This window comes from Fusarium fujikuroi, chromosome FFUJ_chr02 (assembly GCF_900079805.1).
Source record: "Fusarium fujikuroi IMI 58289 draft genome, chromosome FFUJ_chr02".
Lineage (NCBI taxonomy): Eukaryota > Fungi > Ascomycota > Sordariomycetes > Hypocreales > Nectriaceae > Fusarium > Fusarium fujikuroi.
Genome location: NC_036623.1, coordinates 1,468,314 through 1,485,042, shown reverse-complemented (window position 1 = coordinate 1,485,042; position 16,729 = coordinate 1,468,314). Strand labels below are relative to the sequence as shown.

The 16,729-nt window shown below is 48.4% G+C and overlaps 6 protein-coding genes; 4 read left to right on the top strand and 2 right to left on the bottom strand.

Annotated features, from left to right (window-relative positions):
* Positions 1-534: 534 nt before the first annotated feature.
* Positions 535-1,182, top strand: FFUJ_04812 (uncharacterized protein; the record flags this gene model as incomplete). The annotated part of the gene is made up of 1 exon (XM_023571856.1): positions 535-1,182. The coding sequence occupies one exon, from the start codon at positions 535-537 to the stop codon at positions 1,180-1,182; it is 648 nt and encodes a 215-aa protein (XP_023426092.1).
* Positions 1,183-1,397: 215 nt separating this feature from the next.
* FFUJ_04813 (related to C2 domain protein) lies at positions 1,398-3,275 on the bottom strand (the record flags this gene model as incomplete). XM_023571855.1 has 2 exons in its annotated part: positions 1,398-2,304; positions 2,356-3,275. The coding sequence occupies 2 exons, from the start codon at positions 3,273-3,275 to the stop codon at positions 1,398-1,400; spliced, it is 1,827 nt and encodes a 608-aa protein (XP_023426091.1).
* Positions 3,276-5,208: 1,933 nt separating this feature from the next.
* FFUJ_04814 (uncharacterized protein) lies at positions 5,209-6,246 on the bottom strand (the record flags this gene model as incomplete). The annotated part of the gene is made up of 1 exon (XM_023571854.1): positions 5,209-6,246. The coding sequence occupies one exon, from the start codon at positions 6,244-6,246 to the stop codon at positions 5,209-5,211; it is 1,038 nt and encodes a 345-aa protein (XP_023426090.1).
* Positions 6,247-8,044: 1,798 nt separating this feature from the next.
* Positions 8,045-8,704, top strand: FFUJ_04815 (putative peptidylprolyl isomerase; the record flags this gene model as incomplete). XM_023571853.1 has 6 exons in its annotated part: positions 8,045-8,169; positions 8,227-8,291; positions 8,355-8,415; positions 8,476-8,496; positions 8,580-8,621; positions 8,677-8,704. The coding sequence occupies 6 exons, from the start codon at positions 8,045-8,047 to the stop codon at positions 8,702-8,704; spliced, it is 342 nt and encodes a 113-aa protein (XP_023426089.1).
* A 1,310-nt stretch (positions 8,705-10,014) lies between these two features.
* Positions 10,015-13,315, top strand: FFUJ_04816 (probable ubiquitin-protein ligase (E1-like (ubiquitin-activating) enzym); the record flags this gene model as incomplete). XM_023571852.1 has 3 exons in its annotated part: positions 10,015-10,020; positions 10,168-12,537; positions 12,587-13,315. The coding sequence occupies 3 exons, from the start codon at positions 10,015-10,017 to the stop codon at positions 13,313-13,315; spliced, it is 3,105 nt and encodes a 1,034-aa protein (XP_023427157.1).
* An 837-nt stretch (positions 13,316-14,152) lies between these two features.
* On the top strand, positions 14,153-15,271 carry FFUJ_04817 (related to ECM4 protein (involved in cell wall biogenesis and architecture); the record flags this gene model as incomplete). XM_023571850.1 has 2 exons in its annotated part: positions 14,153-14,692; positions 14,735-15,271. The coding sequence occupies 2 exons, from the start codon at positions 14,153-14,155 to the stop codon at positions 15,269-15,271; spliced, it is 1,077 nt and encodes a 358-aa protein (XP_023426088.1).
* Positions 15,272-16,729: the final 1,458 nt, after the last annotated feature.

The window sequence follows — 16,729 nt, the reverse complement described above, 5'->3', positions numbered from 1 at the left end:
GGAACGTCCAGTCTGCAATAACGAGGCCTTGACATAAATGACCACCATAAAGGCCATTGAATGAAAGTTTGGCCGCAGAGCTTCTTAAAAAAGAGACAGAACAATACAAATTCCCGTGTATATCGATTCAACACGGCTATGGCAGATATAAAACTTCTATAAAACCACCAACCAGATTAACGTAGCATCCAATTGGAGTGGCCTCTTTTGGCCTTCATCACCACAATGGGACAAGCCTGCATACGTACCTCGGCTTCACAATGACTGCCACATCCTTGATTTTATGTCGATCGACCTCCATAAACCAGAGGCAAAGGCCTCGCATTTCCTCTCTTCTCATTCTCATCCCAACAATTAACTAACCCTCACATGATGCAAGTTTCGAAGCTTCTAAGACCAATCTCCACTCAACTACCGAGCTTCTACATCTCCCGATCGGCCCCGCACTCCCGGGTCTTAAATCGCATCACTAGACCTCCCGTAATAAACACGACCCTCTCACACATCAACATCAAAGCCTTCTCATCAGCCAAAATGGAGTTCCCACCCTTCCACAACTCGATCCTCTGCCCTGCACTTGACCTGGTGCCAGAGAACGCACCACCTGATCTATTTGCCACGGAATTATCCTTCTTTGCTTCCCATCCTTGGACGGCTTCTTTGATCTGCGCGCCTGATGCAATCCCTTTTCTTCCTTCATGTCGCGTTCCAAAGTCACAAGCGCATGACCAACTTTTTGGGAACACACTCAATAATTCCCGTGGCTTAAGGCATCTCATCAGTTACTTTCGTGCGCCAAGTTTTGAGGTCGCCAAGGATCCTACACATAACATCACTGAGATCGCGGTGCTTGTATCGGTTGGCGAAGGTGTAAGTGGGTATCCCGGGATGGTTCATGGCGGAATTGTCGCGGCGTTGTTAGATGAGTCCATGGGTACCATCTTTGATTTGAATGGGACTTTGGGTAAAGAGGCTAGGGCGTTCAAGACACATAATGTGACGGGTGGTATAGATGTGAAGTATCTCAAACCTGTGCCAACAGACAGCGTTGTCTGCATCACAGCTGTCGCAGAAGAGATTAACGGGCGAAAGACAAAGGTCAGAGGCGAAATGAAGGATGAGAAAGGCGAAGTGCTGGCGACTTGCTCAAGCCAATGGGTAGCACTGAAACCAAGCTTGTGATTAATGGGGGTTGGTATACATATATGGTGGCGAGCAGGCTCCTGGATTAGAGTAAGACTATATATTACTACGTAGACATAAGAACAAAGGTATCAAGGAATGCAATAGTAACAAAGCAAAAGTGGTATATGAAATCCATACAGGAACCTTTCGCCAATACTGACAAGTCCATCTAATCAAGGTACCCATTGTTTCGGCCGTTAGTCATAACCCGATCATTTAGAGCTCTCTCCTCTCTCAGACTTCAACCCAGGAACAATCGACTTGACCGCATCTTTAACCTTGTGGGGGTCTTCCAAAGCTTCATAGGCGGCCTCTCGCTTACTCTTGTGTCCCTGCTGCCAAGATTCCTCTCGGTCATCCAACTCACTCTCGGCTGAGCTGATACTGCTTTGGCTTCTGTTCATGACCATGTTGATCATTCTGCCCTCGTTCTTCTTGACGTTGCGCTGGTTCTCCTTCATATCCTGCAGCTCCTGGTCCTCCCAGTGCATCGTAATTATACCTAGTCCTGGGAAGTTCCTCTCGAGAAACTCCTTCAGATAGGGCAGAGTTGATTTGTCCGGTCGGTATGTTCCGGAATCGTTGTCGATGATCAGTTGATAATATGCAGGATCATGTGGAGGATGCTCCTTTGGTGGGCCTCCAGGGATGTCTTCCTGCGGATGTGTCTTGGTATGAGGGTGTACATCATCTGAAGCAAGAGGCTTCTTAAGCCGTCGAATGAAGAATTCACCTGAGCAGGCGATATACGTCTCAACATCCGAATGCATAGTGTGCTTGCTCAACATGTCGATACCGAATTCTTTGCCAGTCTCTGTAAATCTGAACATGCCGTCCAAGGTCAGAACATAGGTAAAGGTGCGACCTCCTTCGTCGAAGTGAACAAGCTTCAGGAATTGCTCCGAGGCCTCTGATGAGCACGCATCAAAATCACCATACTCTGTCGATGCATTGAAATTATAGATACGACGATGCTGACTGTGCAGTGCTTTGTTCAGGATTGTGCCGCGCAAGCCCGCTGAAGAGTAAATCGATGCGATGATAGGTCTAAACTCGACAAAGCGATGGTACAGCTTAGGAGGCACTGGCCCCTGAAGCTGCATCTCGTTTGCTTGGAAACTGGTAACATGTTAGCATAGACCATGTTAATCTTTTTTCGAAGAAACATACTCATATTTTTGTGTCTTGCTCTTCTTGTTCCCGTCTTGGTCAACTTGCTGATCTTCATCCACTCGGGCATCGTCCTCGGCATTAGCGTTGACTTTGACACCTGCGATTCGACCGATCAGAGGACTGAAATGTTTGACCCATGTTGTTGGTCCAACAGTGTACATTTGCGCATAAGGCGGATCCGACGGTCCCAGAAGCTCCATGCTCAAACGCAATAGAGGTGTCATGTGAATGTTGTGGGTGACAACACTGGTAATGGCTTTGGCGAGGTATGCTCGCTTGCTCATCATGCGCTTCTTAGCCTCATAAACGCGGCCAGGAGCGGGAATGCCTTTCCAGTCTGGGCCTATACTGGGCACTTTAACTGTGACATTGCCCAATCTATCATCATGATCAGGGAAATCTTCATCGTACATTCGGCACTTGAGAGTGAAGCCTGTTGGTGGGACGTTGGCGACAATCCATTCATCCTCCCATTCTGGCTCGGTCGTCTTCCTTATGGTTTTCGTACGGTGGGTGAGATCGGGATCCTCCTTATGCCGCTTTGGCTGGGTACCTTTTAGAGTCGCATGAAGGAAGGGGTCTGAAGAGGCTGTAACAAAGTCGCCAGGAGCAAGATTTGAGGCACCGTGGAAGATGAATCGAATGGTATAGCCTTGCGGCGCATCAGGAAGAGGGGTCGGGTCGAAGCCACCGGGAGGTCCTTTTGTGATCTGATGCACACGGTCTTTGAGGCCGGTTCCAATCTTTGTAGGGCGCTTTATAGCGTGGTCATGATGATGCTCATGTCCGTTTTGTTGTGGGTTTGCGCCGTTTGTCTGTTCTTGTGATACTCCATTGCCATTCTGTGTCGCAGTCTCGTCCTGGCTGTGACCATTGGTTTGGCCATCGCCGTTGGTGCTGCTGATTGGAGCGCTCATTTTCCAACTAGACCCTTGTTTCTGCTGAAGAAGGCGAAACAAAGATCAAGATTGCAATCTAACGAGTTTGCGCCGGATGATATACTGCTCGATACAGTAACCAAAAACTCTGCGTCACTTGAACGATATGACGTTCTATCATCCGGGTACCCGAAGGATGGTTTTGTTATGACGATGAAGGAGGAGGGTTGAGTTCAGTAACGGTTAAAAGAGGCTGGTTCGTAAGGGTCCTATCCTCGATAGATGGTGTGATAAGCGCCGTCGCAACCGTGGCTCTGGAACTGAACTAGAACTGCAACTATTATAATGGCGGCAGACGGTGGCTTATATTTAGAGCGCCATGCCAACCAGGTCATGATAATGGTTAGTAGGTAAAGGTACCTTTCTCCTAATCTCGTTACAGTGGCATGAGAACTTCACAGCCAAGGCTAGACTTGGTCTACCCACGACAGCTGTATAACTCAACACCTCTTGGCGCCATGAAGCGTCGCAAGCTCTCATGGCCAAGTCATTAAAAGTACCATTGAATTTGCTATTTTCTGACGTCACCTCGAGTTGTGTACAGGGAAATGCATGCAGGACTTCACGGCTATAGCGGCATTTGATGTGCCAAGGGCTGGGCTGTAGCGGCTATGAGTGCCGCCCAGCGTGGAAACCCCTTGAGATTCACCCACTTGGATGGGGCTTTTGGGGGGACCCTGATCACTTTTCTCGGCGCAGCCTAGCAATTCTTTACGCGATGGCTTCGGAACGCGGCTCGCCTGTCAAACCCGATTTTTAGTTCAATCATGAGATCTGCATCGTAAATTTCGATTTTGCTTGTTCATGATCGGCATTCTAGAGTTTCATATATTCTCTCCAATCATTATCTAACTACTACCACTTCTGGTAACAATCTTCACTTACACGCAAGCCGTCTGTTTGCTTCTCAGCATTGAAATGCAATCCTCAGCTTGAGTCAAGACACTAGCATGTGCTACTAATATAATTAGTTCATTGAAGGTTCAAGCTCGGATCTCGGATCCAATGTTGGCCAGGCCCTTGTTCTAGACAACAACATAGCCTCCATCTAATCATTCCACTATCAATTCTAAGGCTGTACATATAAAGTCCATCATTCAAAATCTGCCAAACCCATGTCTAATTAACCTTTATACGAACCAGTCAGCCCAATCTAACTAAGGTTGTTTAAATGTCCGAACGCGTTAGTGATAACTCAGAAACTCTTATTTTACGAAATAGCGAATGAGAAGTCATTCCGCCACCTTTATTGGCCTGCTCTTAAGCTTTCTGATGCTTTATGCATGTTGTTACTGTTATTACCAATCCAAGACTGACACCTACCAATCTCGTAGCTACGGGGCATACATATATAGGACACATATCTACGAGGAGACCAATGGATTGATCTTCTTATGTGTCGGCAACTCCGTGAACGATATCACTCAATAATGATACATTCAGCCGCACATAGCTACGCTACTTGTCTATTCAGCTACGGCACAGACCCCACGTGTCTTATATCAGCATCCAAATCAAGTCTCAGCCGTCCGTGAAGCTGGCGTGAATGGACTAGGTGGTCATCTTTCTTGCCAAAACATGCATTGGCAAGACATAACCTAACAAGGTACACTACATACTCACCTCAATCATGCCTTTGTGCCATCTGTGTCGCGGTCTGATCCAAACGCTGGTTATTGTCAAATAGTAAGCACGCACTTTAAACTGAAATCGTTTTTATCCTCATATCGCTTGACACAGTTTGTGCCATTCTTTGTGACATATTGTTTCTTCGTGGATGAAACGTCGAGCCGTTGCTATACACTCCTGATATTCACCACAGCAGCGACTGTCCTTAAGCAATGCGTATTTCACATAAGTACCGACACAGATAGACAGAAAGCGATCCCAGCACTGATTAATAAGTGAAACATTAAAAGAGATCATAAACTGAATCAATCACCCTCCCAATCCTCCATACACAACCATTCGAGCCACACTCCCTTTTCTCAACCGCCGCATTCATAACCCTCCCCCCTTCAACCTCAAGCTTAAATCCCGCGCGCCCCTTGATATGTTTTCCATCCATTCTCCCGAAACCTGCCATAAGGAAGAACCGCGTCGCATCGGCGTTACCAGGCGCCTCAGCAGCTTTGCCGAACGACTTGAGCGCCTCGTTCGAAGGGACGAGGTAGACAACCTTGGAATTCTCCTTTGTACGACGTCCGGAGAATAACATGTCAAGACGATCTCTGGGGAACCATGGCGCAACAGTGTAGAGCAGTTCTCTGGCGCGAGAAGTCTCGGGGTCGGCGGCCAATATATCCTTCATTGATTTGGAAGGGGAGTGCTTGATGGTTGGTAGAGAGCGGTGATTTCTGGCGGAGTCTTCACCGAAATAGGTGAGCAATGGATCAAGAATGTTGTCGATTTTATAAACGACACCGTTCGAAGCGCGAACAATAATTGGTTTGCCTCTCCTGTCTTTCAGGAGTCTGGCTTGTGTGCCAGCGCGCACTTCGGTCTTCGTCAGGCCTGGGTTGGTGGTGATATCCCCCTTCGAGTCGGTATGAATGGAAAACCCTTCGATCGAGATGATGTTCTTATGATATAGATCATGTGGAGCGAGTTTTCCCGGCAAGATATGTGTACGGAGAAGAGCGGTCAGAAGAGGATAACCAGTTGCTGTGGTCAGCTTCTCCGTGAGGCCATGGACCTTAGCAATCGCCTCGTTGGTAGGAGCGAGTATAGTAAAGTCAAGACCAACGTTGTTGTCATTGATACGCTCCTCGAATGCAGGTTCGGGAATTCCAGCGCCATCTCCGGTTGACTTGAAGAGTTCATAGAATGCAGTCAAGTCCTTGTGCTGTTCCAGAACAGTGAGGACAGCATTGGTGAGATTTACTTTGGCTGATGCTCCAGCCAGGAAGACGATGGAAGCGCACAGCGCTGCTTTGAAGAATTTTGTCATGTTTGAAAAAGGAGTGTCGAGTGGTAATTGTTCTGTTGAATCTGATGTCTCACGTCGTTAGTCGCGGAGCCTGGTACCATTTTATAGATATTTCGACATTATCATTGGACTCTGTAGCTTTGACGATGCTACCCCAAGCCGAGTATTGCTGTGCATAAAGGAGAGTAATTTCAAGTTTTCTTGATTTTGGAGATTTTCAATGCAACGCTCTTTTGCGCCGTGATGCTTCATGCTCTTATACTCAAGTTAAAGTATGTGCTACTCCTTAGCTACGAAGAATCACACCCGAACATGTAACCGTGCACTGAAGATCAAACAAACTGTTGAACCTTGATTCGAGCCGGGACGATCATACTTCTCACGGGCCAGCTTTATTCTCAGCCCTTTGTGATTGTTTAATATGCTGTGCGGCCGTAGTCTTCCACGACAAACGCCGAGAGCCCATAAATCCATCAGTTTCCGTATGGAACACCAGTATTCGGATAATTTTGTGGCATTTGGGGGCGTAACTGGCACGATCAAGAAACACTGGCATGTTTGATGAGAATACCGAGTATTTTCTTATATGAATTTCTGAATTTACTATGCGTAACCGATTTGTAAAGGTAATGATAATGAAGGACGATATCTCACAATGCAATATGTAGTGTTTCCTCCATAGTCATCACCCTAGGTCAAACTCGATAACGACACAGATATCCTGGTTTCAATCCCCCACATCATACATAATCATATAGAAATCATAGAAGTGAATGATGTAAAAGGTGCGTAGGATTCTGCTCACACAAGTTCATTCTTGTCATATATGCCTTACCCTAGAGCTCCGTGATTCTCGCAGCTGGTCGCTGCGCTACCTTACCTACTAAGGTACCTAGTACATCAACATCTACGGCAAGGGACGATCTGGGGAAGCTGGTGGCTGAAGTAAGTTAAAGCGAGGTCATTAGACCACGCTGGATCGAAGCTCTTCTAATCAACGTCCCTTTCTTGAATGTTACTATTTAAATCTTTTATCCCTGCGAACTGCCTTGACTGCTTAACGCGGATGACGTTGGTGAGGATTTCAAGTACCGGCTTCGAAAAATACTCTTTCTTTGCAGCACAAATCGCCATAGCGGGTGTACCTCTGAAGCAAGGTACATCTCTCATCGATAGGCGCCATTGTTCAGGGTCCGAGTCCCTTCTTACATCGGCCAAGAACAATCACGACATCTGCTTTAATGCGGTATTTTATCCGATTGATGAGTGACATTAACTCCGGGACCAACAGGTGTTCCTATTGAGCCAAAAGTACTCGTTCAAAGTGACAAAAAGGCTGATGAATGGAAGTATCTTTAAGCTATTCGTGACCTCCTTGGATTCCGTGAGCTTCTCCCAATCGTCATCCCTAGTGGGGCCTTCGGGCAAGCTGATTGGTACCAATCGTCATTCCAGTTACCATTGCCCCGCCGTCGATCTGACTGCCCCGCCATTTGCTACCCTGAGATCCAATTGAAAGAGCTTATCGAGCTTCTGAAGCCATTGATCATACGGGGAGCTCAACAGAAGAAATCCAATCCCATTGTTCCTGTTCCTGGGTCTGGCACCGCATCAGCACCGCATTTCAGTTGCCTCGTCCCAACGCTTGCTTGCTCAGCTGTTAGGTTTAGGTACTGTAGGTATAAAGCTCCACGCTCGCCTCCTCTTTTTCAAGATGCGCCCTTTCTTTCCTGCATCCATCGTCCGCGTTACTCGCACATCCACTCGAATCAATCCCTTTTTTACCCAACCTCGCAACTTTTCTTTCACACAAGCCATAATGGGTGTTCAGAAGACCATCATCTCCGAGGGCAGCGGCCCCTCTCCCAAGGTTGGCGAAAAGGTCACCATCCAATACACCGGCTGGGTCAAGGACGAGTCCAAGCCTGACAACAAGGGTGATCAGTATGTTCATTCGTACACCCTCCGCTCTTGAACTCAGTTGACAACTCTCTTCAATAGGTTCGACAGCTCCGTCGGCCGCGGTGCCTTCGTCGTTACCATTGGTGTTGGCCAGGTCATCAAGGGTGCGTCTCCCTATCCATTTTCGGTTCCATAACGCATAAGACAACGAAGCTGACTCAAAACAGGCTGGGATGAGGGTGTTACCCAAATGCAGCTCGGCGAGAAGGCCCTTCTCGACATCACCCCGTAAGTGATCTCAACATCCTCAGATTAGCTGATATTCGGAATGCTAACAATCACTGGCAGTGACTACGGCTATGGCGCCCGGTAAGCTCTCAAATTCGGGCAATGGCTACTATGCCTCTGGTGACCAAGCTATACTATGAGGAAACAGCTAACACAGATAACAGTGGCTTCCCCGGCGCCATCCCTCCCAACGCCACTCTCCTCTTGTAAGTTGATTGCAGGCTACCAGATAAATGAACAGCCTACTGACTACTCCTTCAGCGAGGTTGAGCTCCAGAAGATCAACTAAGCCCCCCAATTATCTACCGTTATCCTTCGATCGATTTTGGAGTTATGAAGCTTTGACGGGCTTATAATGAGCTGCAAATGCTCAAAGAATACAACGATCGACCTGATGCTCATTATACCCCTACAGACATGTGGCATCGGGGTGCAGTATGGAGTGAGGAACCAAACATGGCGACTTTCTACATATTTCCGAGGGACAGTCAAATAAAGAATAATTGAGATCCAACGTGAACCTCTGTGATATGACCTCTATTGGCATGAGTTTTTGGTGAACAAAGAATGCACCAATAAATTGAGAGATATAATCAAGCATCTCAGCGCTACATCCCAAGCTGCTAATCAAGTACGTTTCTTTGTGGCGTAAATGAAGCTCTTAGTATGGCATCATGCGTGAAAATGCCCCGCGTACCTCGACCCCGCCGTGAAATCTCATGATTGACCTGCATGATTCTGAGGGTACCTGAAGAAGAGGGTCGAGATCGCTGCAATATCCTAAAAAGTCATGCTGATGTGTCCGTAAGGGTTCTATACACCCGAAACTAACCGTGTCAAGTCAATGGAATCCAACAGAAGCTTAGAATCAGTAGCCATCAAGTGCTAGACCCATGAGAGGGGCGTCACCTTACGAGTAGCTTTCACCCTAGCAACCTTGAACGACCATGCAGTTGACTTGCTGAGGGGCTGCTGTGCCACGCTGAGCTTGTGTACTTGAGGGAGCGAAGACTTCAATGTAGGCTGCTGTTGGGTGAATGATTCATAGAAACAGCTCAAATTTGTTCATTACAACAAATGCAGTATACATGAACTGATAATAAGAAATGCATACCTACCTAAGGTTAGTACCCAGTAGGTAGTGATGCCTTGCACTGATTGATACCTCAGGCCAGGTGGCTTATTAAAGCTGAGGCGCCCGCTGACAGTAACCTATGGTTAGTGGGGCAAGACAGCTCTGCCAGGGGACTTGAGCCATTACCTCATCACCGTAGGACACTCCATGTCGCGCTCTTGTTCCACTCAACTTTCAAAGTCAGAATCTCTCTTCTTACAAACCACATTTGACCATACTCACAACACGAATTTTACGACTCTACGGTCTGCGACAAAGATTCACATCGCTCGCGGACAACTCATTCCACTTTCTCCATCTCTCACCGTCTCCTTCTACCCTTTCGCGGGGTTGAGCTCTGCCTGGTGTTGGATCGCCCTCGCAACGACTGACGCAGCGTTTCCAACATTACCACCTTTTCAGAAACGGACAAGCTGGGGAAGCGAAAGCTCTCCAAAGGGGAGTCACCCACCCATAAAAGAATAATGACCGTAAGTCTGGATCCTCTGTACTCCCTGTTTCGGCTTGCCGCCTGCCAATCTTGCTTGAAGCATCAGAACATGTGAAAAGCAGGTGTCGCTTGAGAGACTATGAACATGCAAACAGGGCCCGGAGATTCTAACAGTCCGTCTCAATAGGAACAAAAGCAACCAGAGGTCGACCTTGCGACCCGAATGCAGGTCGATGAGTCTGTTGTCGGACACAACGAAATCGACGAGTCCCTCTACAGCCGACAACTTTATGTGCTGGGCCACGAGGCCATGAAGCGTATGGGCGCTTCTAATGTGCTCATCGTCGGTCTAAAGGGCCTCGGCGTGGAAATTGCCAAGAACATCGCTCTAGCTGGTGTCAAAAGCCTTACCCTCTACGACCCTGCTCCAGTCCAGATTGCGGACCTCTCGTCCCAGTTCTTCCTTACACCCAACGATGTCGGAAAGCCCAGAGATGAGGTCACTGTGCCTCGTGTCGCCGAGCTCAACGCCTACACCCCCGTTAAGCTCCACCAGTCTCCTGGCCTTGATGGTGAACTTTCGCAGTTCGACAAGTACCAAGTTGTTGTTCTGACCAATGCGCCTATCCACCAACAAAAGGCTATCGGCGACTACTGCCACAGCAAGGGCATCTACGTCGTTATTGCCGACACATATGGTCTTTTCGGCTCCGTTTTCTGTGACTTTGGCGAGAAGTTCACTTGTATCGATCCTACCGGCGAAACTCCTCTTAACGGCATAGTGGCAGGCATTGACGAGGAGGGCTTGGTGTCTGCGCTTGACGAAACTCGACATGGACTGGAAGATGGCGATTACGTGACATTCTCCGAGGTGGAAGGAATGGAGGCACTGAACGGAGCCGAGCCCCGAAAGATCACGGTGAAGGGCCCTTATACCTTTTCAATCGGTGATGTTTCTGGACTCGGTCAATACAAGCGAGGCGGCATGTATCAACAGGTCAAGATGCCCAAGATCATCAACTTCAAGGACTTCACCACTGCGCTCAAGGAACCCGAGTTTCTTATCTCAGATTTTGCCAAATTCGACCGACCTCAGCAGCTGCACCTCGGTTTCCAGGCACTCCATGCTTTCCAACTCACTCACAAGCGACTTCCTAACCCCATGGACGATGATGACGCTATTGTTGTTCTCGGTGCCGCCAAGAAGTTTGCCGAGCAGGAGGGTCTGGACATTGAGCTGAATGAGAAGCTTCTGAAGGAGCTGAGCTACCAAGCCCAGGGTGATCTTAACCCCATGGCTGCCTACTTTGGTGGTATTGTGGCACAGGAGGTCCTCAAGGCTGTTTCTGGCAAGTTCCAGCCCATCAACCAGTGGATGTACTTCGACTCACTTGAGTCCCTGCCAACATCTACCAAGCGATCTGCGGAGCTCTGCAAGCCTATCGGTAGCCGATATGATGGACAGATCGCTGTATTCGGTACCGAGTTCCAAGACAAGATTGCCAACCTGAAGCAGTTCCTCGTTGGCGCTGGTGCCATTGGTTGTGAGATGCTCAAGAACTGGGCCATGATTGGTCTCGGAACAGGACCGGAGGGCAAGATCTGGGTGACCGACATGGACTCGATCGAGAGGAGTAACCTGAACCGTCAATTTTTGTTCCGCGCCGATGATGTTGGTCAGATGAAGAGTGACCGTGCTGCTCTTGCTGTTCAGCGAATGAACCCTGACCTCCAGGGCCACATGGTAACACTCAAGGAACGCGTTAGCCCCGAGACCGAGAATGTTTTCAACGAGGATTTCTGGCGAAACCTTGATGGTGTCACCAATGCTCTCGACAACGTTGAAGCTCGAACCTACGTTGACCGCCGATGCGTCTTCTTCCAGAAGCCTCTTCTCGAGAGTGGTACTCTTGGAACCAAGGGCAACACGCAGGTCGTTCTGCCCCATCTCACCGAGTCTTATTCATCCTCCCAGGACCCTCCCGAGAAGGAGTTCCCTATGTGCACAATCCGAAGTTTCCCCAACAAGATCGATCACACTATTGCCTGGGCCAAGGAGTACATGTTTGAGAAGCTTTTTGTCAAAGCTCCTCAAACTGTCAACCTGTACTTGACCCAGCCTCAGTTCATTGAGAATTCTTTGAAGCAGGGCGGTAACCAGAAGGAGACTCTTGAGACTATTAGGAACTATCTCACGACTGAGAGGCCACGAACGTTTGAGGACTGTATTGCCTGGGCTCGTCAGTTGTTTGAGACTGAGTTTTCCAACAAGATCCAGCAGCTCTTGTATAACTTTCCCAAGGATTCTGAGACCTCGTCTGGTACTCCTTTCTGGTCCGGACCCAAGCGAGCTCCCGATGCGCTCAAGTTCGACCCCAACAACCCTTCTCACTTCGGGTTCATTGTTGCGGCAGCCAACCTCCATGCTTTCAACTACAACATCAAGTCTCCTGGAACCGACAGGTCCATCTATCTGCGAGAATTGGACAATGTCATCGTTCCCGACTTTACACCCAGTTCCAACGTGAAGATCCAGGCCGACGATAAGGAGCCTGTGGTAAGTATTTTTGCATCCGATTTAACAACCAGTGCTAATTCATGATCAGGAGCCCGAGTCAAGCAACTTCGATGACAATGACGAGATCGAGAAGTTGGCCACCAGCCTCCCATCGCCCAGCTCTCTGTCTGGATTCCAGTTGGTCCCTGTTGACTTCGAGAAGGACGATGACTCGAATCATCACATCGACTTCATCACTGCTTGCAGCAACCTCCGAGCAGAGAACTACAAGATTGAGCCTGCTGATCGACACAAGACCAAGTTCATCGCTGGCAAGATCATTCCCGCCATCGCTACGACTACGGCATTAGTTACCGGTCTTGTGGTGCTTGAGCTGTACAAGATCATCGATGGCAAGGATGATCTAGAGCAGTACAAGAACGGTTTCATCAACCTGGCTCTGCCTTTCTTTGGCTTCAGTGAGCCTATCGCTAGTCCCAAGGTGGAATACCAAGGTCCTGAGGGCAAGGTTACGTTGGATAAGATTTGGGATCGGTTTGAGATTGAGGACATCACTTTGAAGGAGCTTTTGGATACCTTCAAGGCCAAGGGTCTGACCATCAGCATGCTGAGCTCAGGGGTCAGCCTCCTCTACGCTTCATTCTTCCCTCCTTCGAAATTGAAGGAGCGTTATGACCTCAAGCTGAGCCAGCTGGTTGAGACGATCTCAAAGAAGCCTATTCCTTCACACCAAAAGGAAGTCATTTTTGAGATAGTTGCTGAGGATCTTGCTGAGGAGGATGTTGAAGTGCCCTACATCAAGGTCAAGATGGCATAAGCACTGTGACTGTGAAGCTCTTGAGCAGTCTTTTGAAGTATGTATATGGGATGTTTGAAACGACTGGAGTGCAAATGAGCACATGAACGATGAAAGGAATCAGCCTATAAAGATAGATAAATTCGTTACTGTATGACAAAGCTTATGCGGACTTTTCTCCGATTTGCTGTTGACTATTCTGAGACCCCAACGATCTTCTTTTCCCGTATGCAAACAAAAACATATGCTGAACTGCCGAGACTATAATCCTTGACTCGATAAGGAAGGGGATTTTTCTTTACCAAGCCAGTCGTCATGATGGACATGGGCTTATCAAGACAGTAGAGGATGATAACTAAGCAACTCGCAGTAAAGCGGGGTCGATTATTACGCCACGATTATGGAATGCTTCCAAGCGTGGCAGCCAAAGCTCTAGGACGGAATAGCTCAGGAATGGAAGCTCTCGGGGAACCCACCAGACGGAGGAACAGGCCCTGGGGATTGGGAGGACGGGCTTTATCTGGTTGGTAACTAAGCTGCCATAGCTTGTGAGGGGCTGCTGAGCAAGTCATGAGTGAGCAAGGGTTCCATCATGTATGGTGATGGCCACTTTTCTCGTAGTCTACTCTCTTCAGCTGCAGCTATAAAGGTGTTGGTTGTCGCCTTCATTGAAAGGTCCGATTTGTTTTTATAGACATGTCAATGCGAGGAATTCGAATCCGATCACCTCGAGTTTTCACTAGGAGTTCCCTCTTTAGACCACTGCAACAACAATCGATTAGATCCATCACATCTATCAAAGCATCATCGTTTGAACCGTCCCTTCTCACTCAAGTTCAGCCCCCACATCAAATCAGAATGGTACATAGACCAGATACTCTCACTGCTCTTCTCAGCTTGCTAACAGAGCTACAGTCAAGCACTGGTAAAGTCACTGACTGGGTCAAGCCCGGCGACACATCTGGCGAGTTCAAGCGTCAAGTCAGCTCATTCCGAGACTGGATTTCTCGCGATCCCAATGCCAAGTACCCTGCTGAGGCTGGCCGATATCACCTCTATGTGAGCTACGCATGCCCGTGGGCGTGCCGTACACTCATCGCCCGCAAACTTAAGGGCCTTGAGGACATCATCTCCTACTCAGTTGTGCATTGGCATCTTGGTGAGGGAGGCTGGCGATTTGTTTCCAAAGATGAGGATGTTCCCGGCGACAATGTGATCCCTGATCCTATCAAGGGTCATGAGGGATTCACTCACTTGAAGGATGTGTACTTTGAGAGTGAGAAGAACTATGATGGTCGATACACCGTGCCAGTTCTGTTTGACAAGAAGACAAACCGAATTGTGAGCAACGAAAGCAGTGAAATTCTGCGAATGCTTGGTACTGAGGCAAGTTATTTAGTATGTGCTTTGCCTTACGAATACTAACTTAGTCCACTATAGTATGACGACATGCTGGATGAGAAGTATAAGGCCATCCAGCTGTACCCTGAAGATCTCCAGAAGCAAATCGAGGAGGTCCATGAGTGGCAATACGGCGGCATTAATAACGGTGTTTACAAGTCCGGCTTCGCAACCACCAGTGAAGCCTACGAGCGTAACGTCGTAGCCCTCTTTGAAGCCCTGGACCGCGCTGAGAAGCACCTGTCTGAGCAACAAGGCCCCTACTGGTTCGGCGACAAGATTAGCGAAGTCGACATTCGACTGTTCGTCACAATTATCCGCTTCGATCCCGTCTACGTGCAGCACTTCAAGTGCAACATCCGCGACATTCGCTCAGGATACCCAGCTCTGCACAAGTGGATGCGGAACCTATACTGGAATGATCCCGCGTTCAAGGATACTACGCAGTTTGAGCATATCAAGTGGCACTACACCAGGAGCCACACTCAGATCAACCCTTTCTCTATCACGCCTGTTGGACCTCTGCCGCATATTCTGCCGCTTGAGGAGGAGGTAACTGCCGCGCAGAAGAAATAGGACTGAATATTGTGAATATTGGATAGTTACTTAAAAAACTGAATATTGAATATTTATTTGCTGCAGAATATTTGCGTGGTTTATTATGCAACCATGAGCCGAGTTTTATTGTTGATGGGATGAAACTGAGGTGAAGCCCAATGGCTAGGTTGTTTCAAGGCGCACAGTACAGGTACCCGAGATTTTAGTGGAGGCAGTGGAACGACGCGACTGAATTCCATCGGGTGGAGGCTCATTCTCAGTGCGTGCAGCGGTATCAGACAGTGCAGTCCAGCCGGGTCTATCCACTGTTTCTCCTCATTCTCATCCACAAACAAATCAAATCAAATCAGTCAATCAACATCTCATTCTTCTTTTCAGTCAATGCCCACGGGATATTTTATTTCAATTCAAGACACACAAGAATATTCTAGCGTATTATACCTGCTTTGTTGCTATATTACCTGCCTACCTAGAAACAGGGTCTGACTTGTTCTATTGCCAACTGTCACTCACGCTAACAGCGCTAACAAGTGTCGCTCACTGGACACTCAAGCCCTCGCTCTCGCTGTTCTCTCTCGTCTCCTCCACTCTCTCTCACTTCTATCTCGTCTTTCTCGCCCGCTTTCGGTCTCTCCCTCTCACAACCACGTCAAGCCACCGAAAACAATCCTCGATATCCGTACATCCCAAGACCTAACCCAATCCACCTCAACCATCTCCTGCGTCTTGCGCACCGTTAAACACTGTCACGCTTTCCGCTAAACCGCCCGCCTTCGACATCATTCCACTAAACCCTTGGACTTCTTTCAATACTATACTTGCACCAAGTCAATCAATATTTACCCGCTCGACGAACCAATAATTACAATACACTCTCTCCCTCGCTGGGCCCCTGCTTGTTCTTGATTGGGGCTTTTCGACTCGATAGAGGCTTGGCTCCACCTCTGGTTCGCCTTGTCCACCACCACCACCAAAGCAAAGCAAAGCTCAGCACAGCACAGCACAGTCCAGCACAGTCCAGCACAACCGCAAAGTGCACCACCACCTTAGGACGTCACCCTTCTCCGCCAACCACCAACTCGCTCGACCTGATCTCTTTTCCACGCTCTTGTTCACCAAAGTCCCCTTCCTTGACTGTTACTGCTGCTGCTGCCTGAATTCACTGAACGATATTCACCCCGCGGGTTCTCCCCACCTGACTCACCGGCCGAACGAATTGATCATTCTACTCTCCGCACAATACTCAATCCGCTATCGCAACTTCTCGCCACGGCGCCATCCCTGCTTGTTGCACCAACAACTAATAAATTTCCAAAACCCACACTCTGCCCGAACTCGAAGCTGCCATCCTTCAAGAGAAGACAGCTCTCTAAAGGCTACCTCGATTGTGCTCGCACGTCCACCTTGAGACACTTAACACTTCTTTATACTATACCGCCGATAACTCGAATGCGCTCATAGCGCCAACTCTTTCTT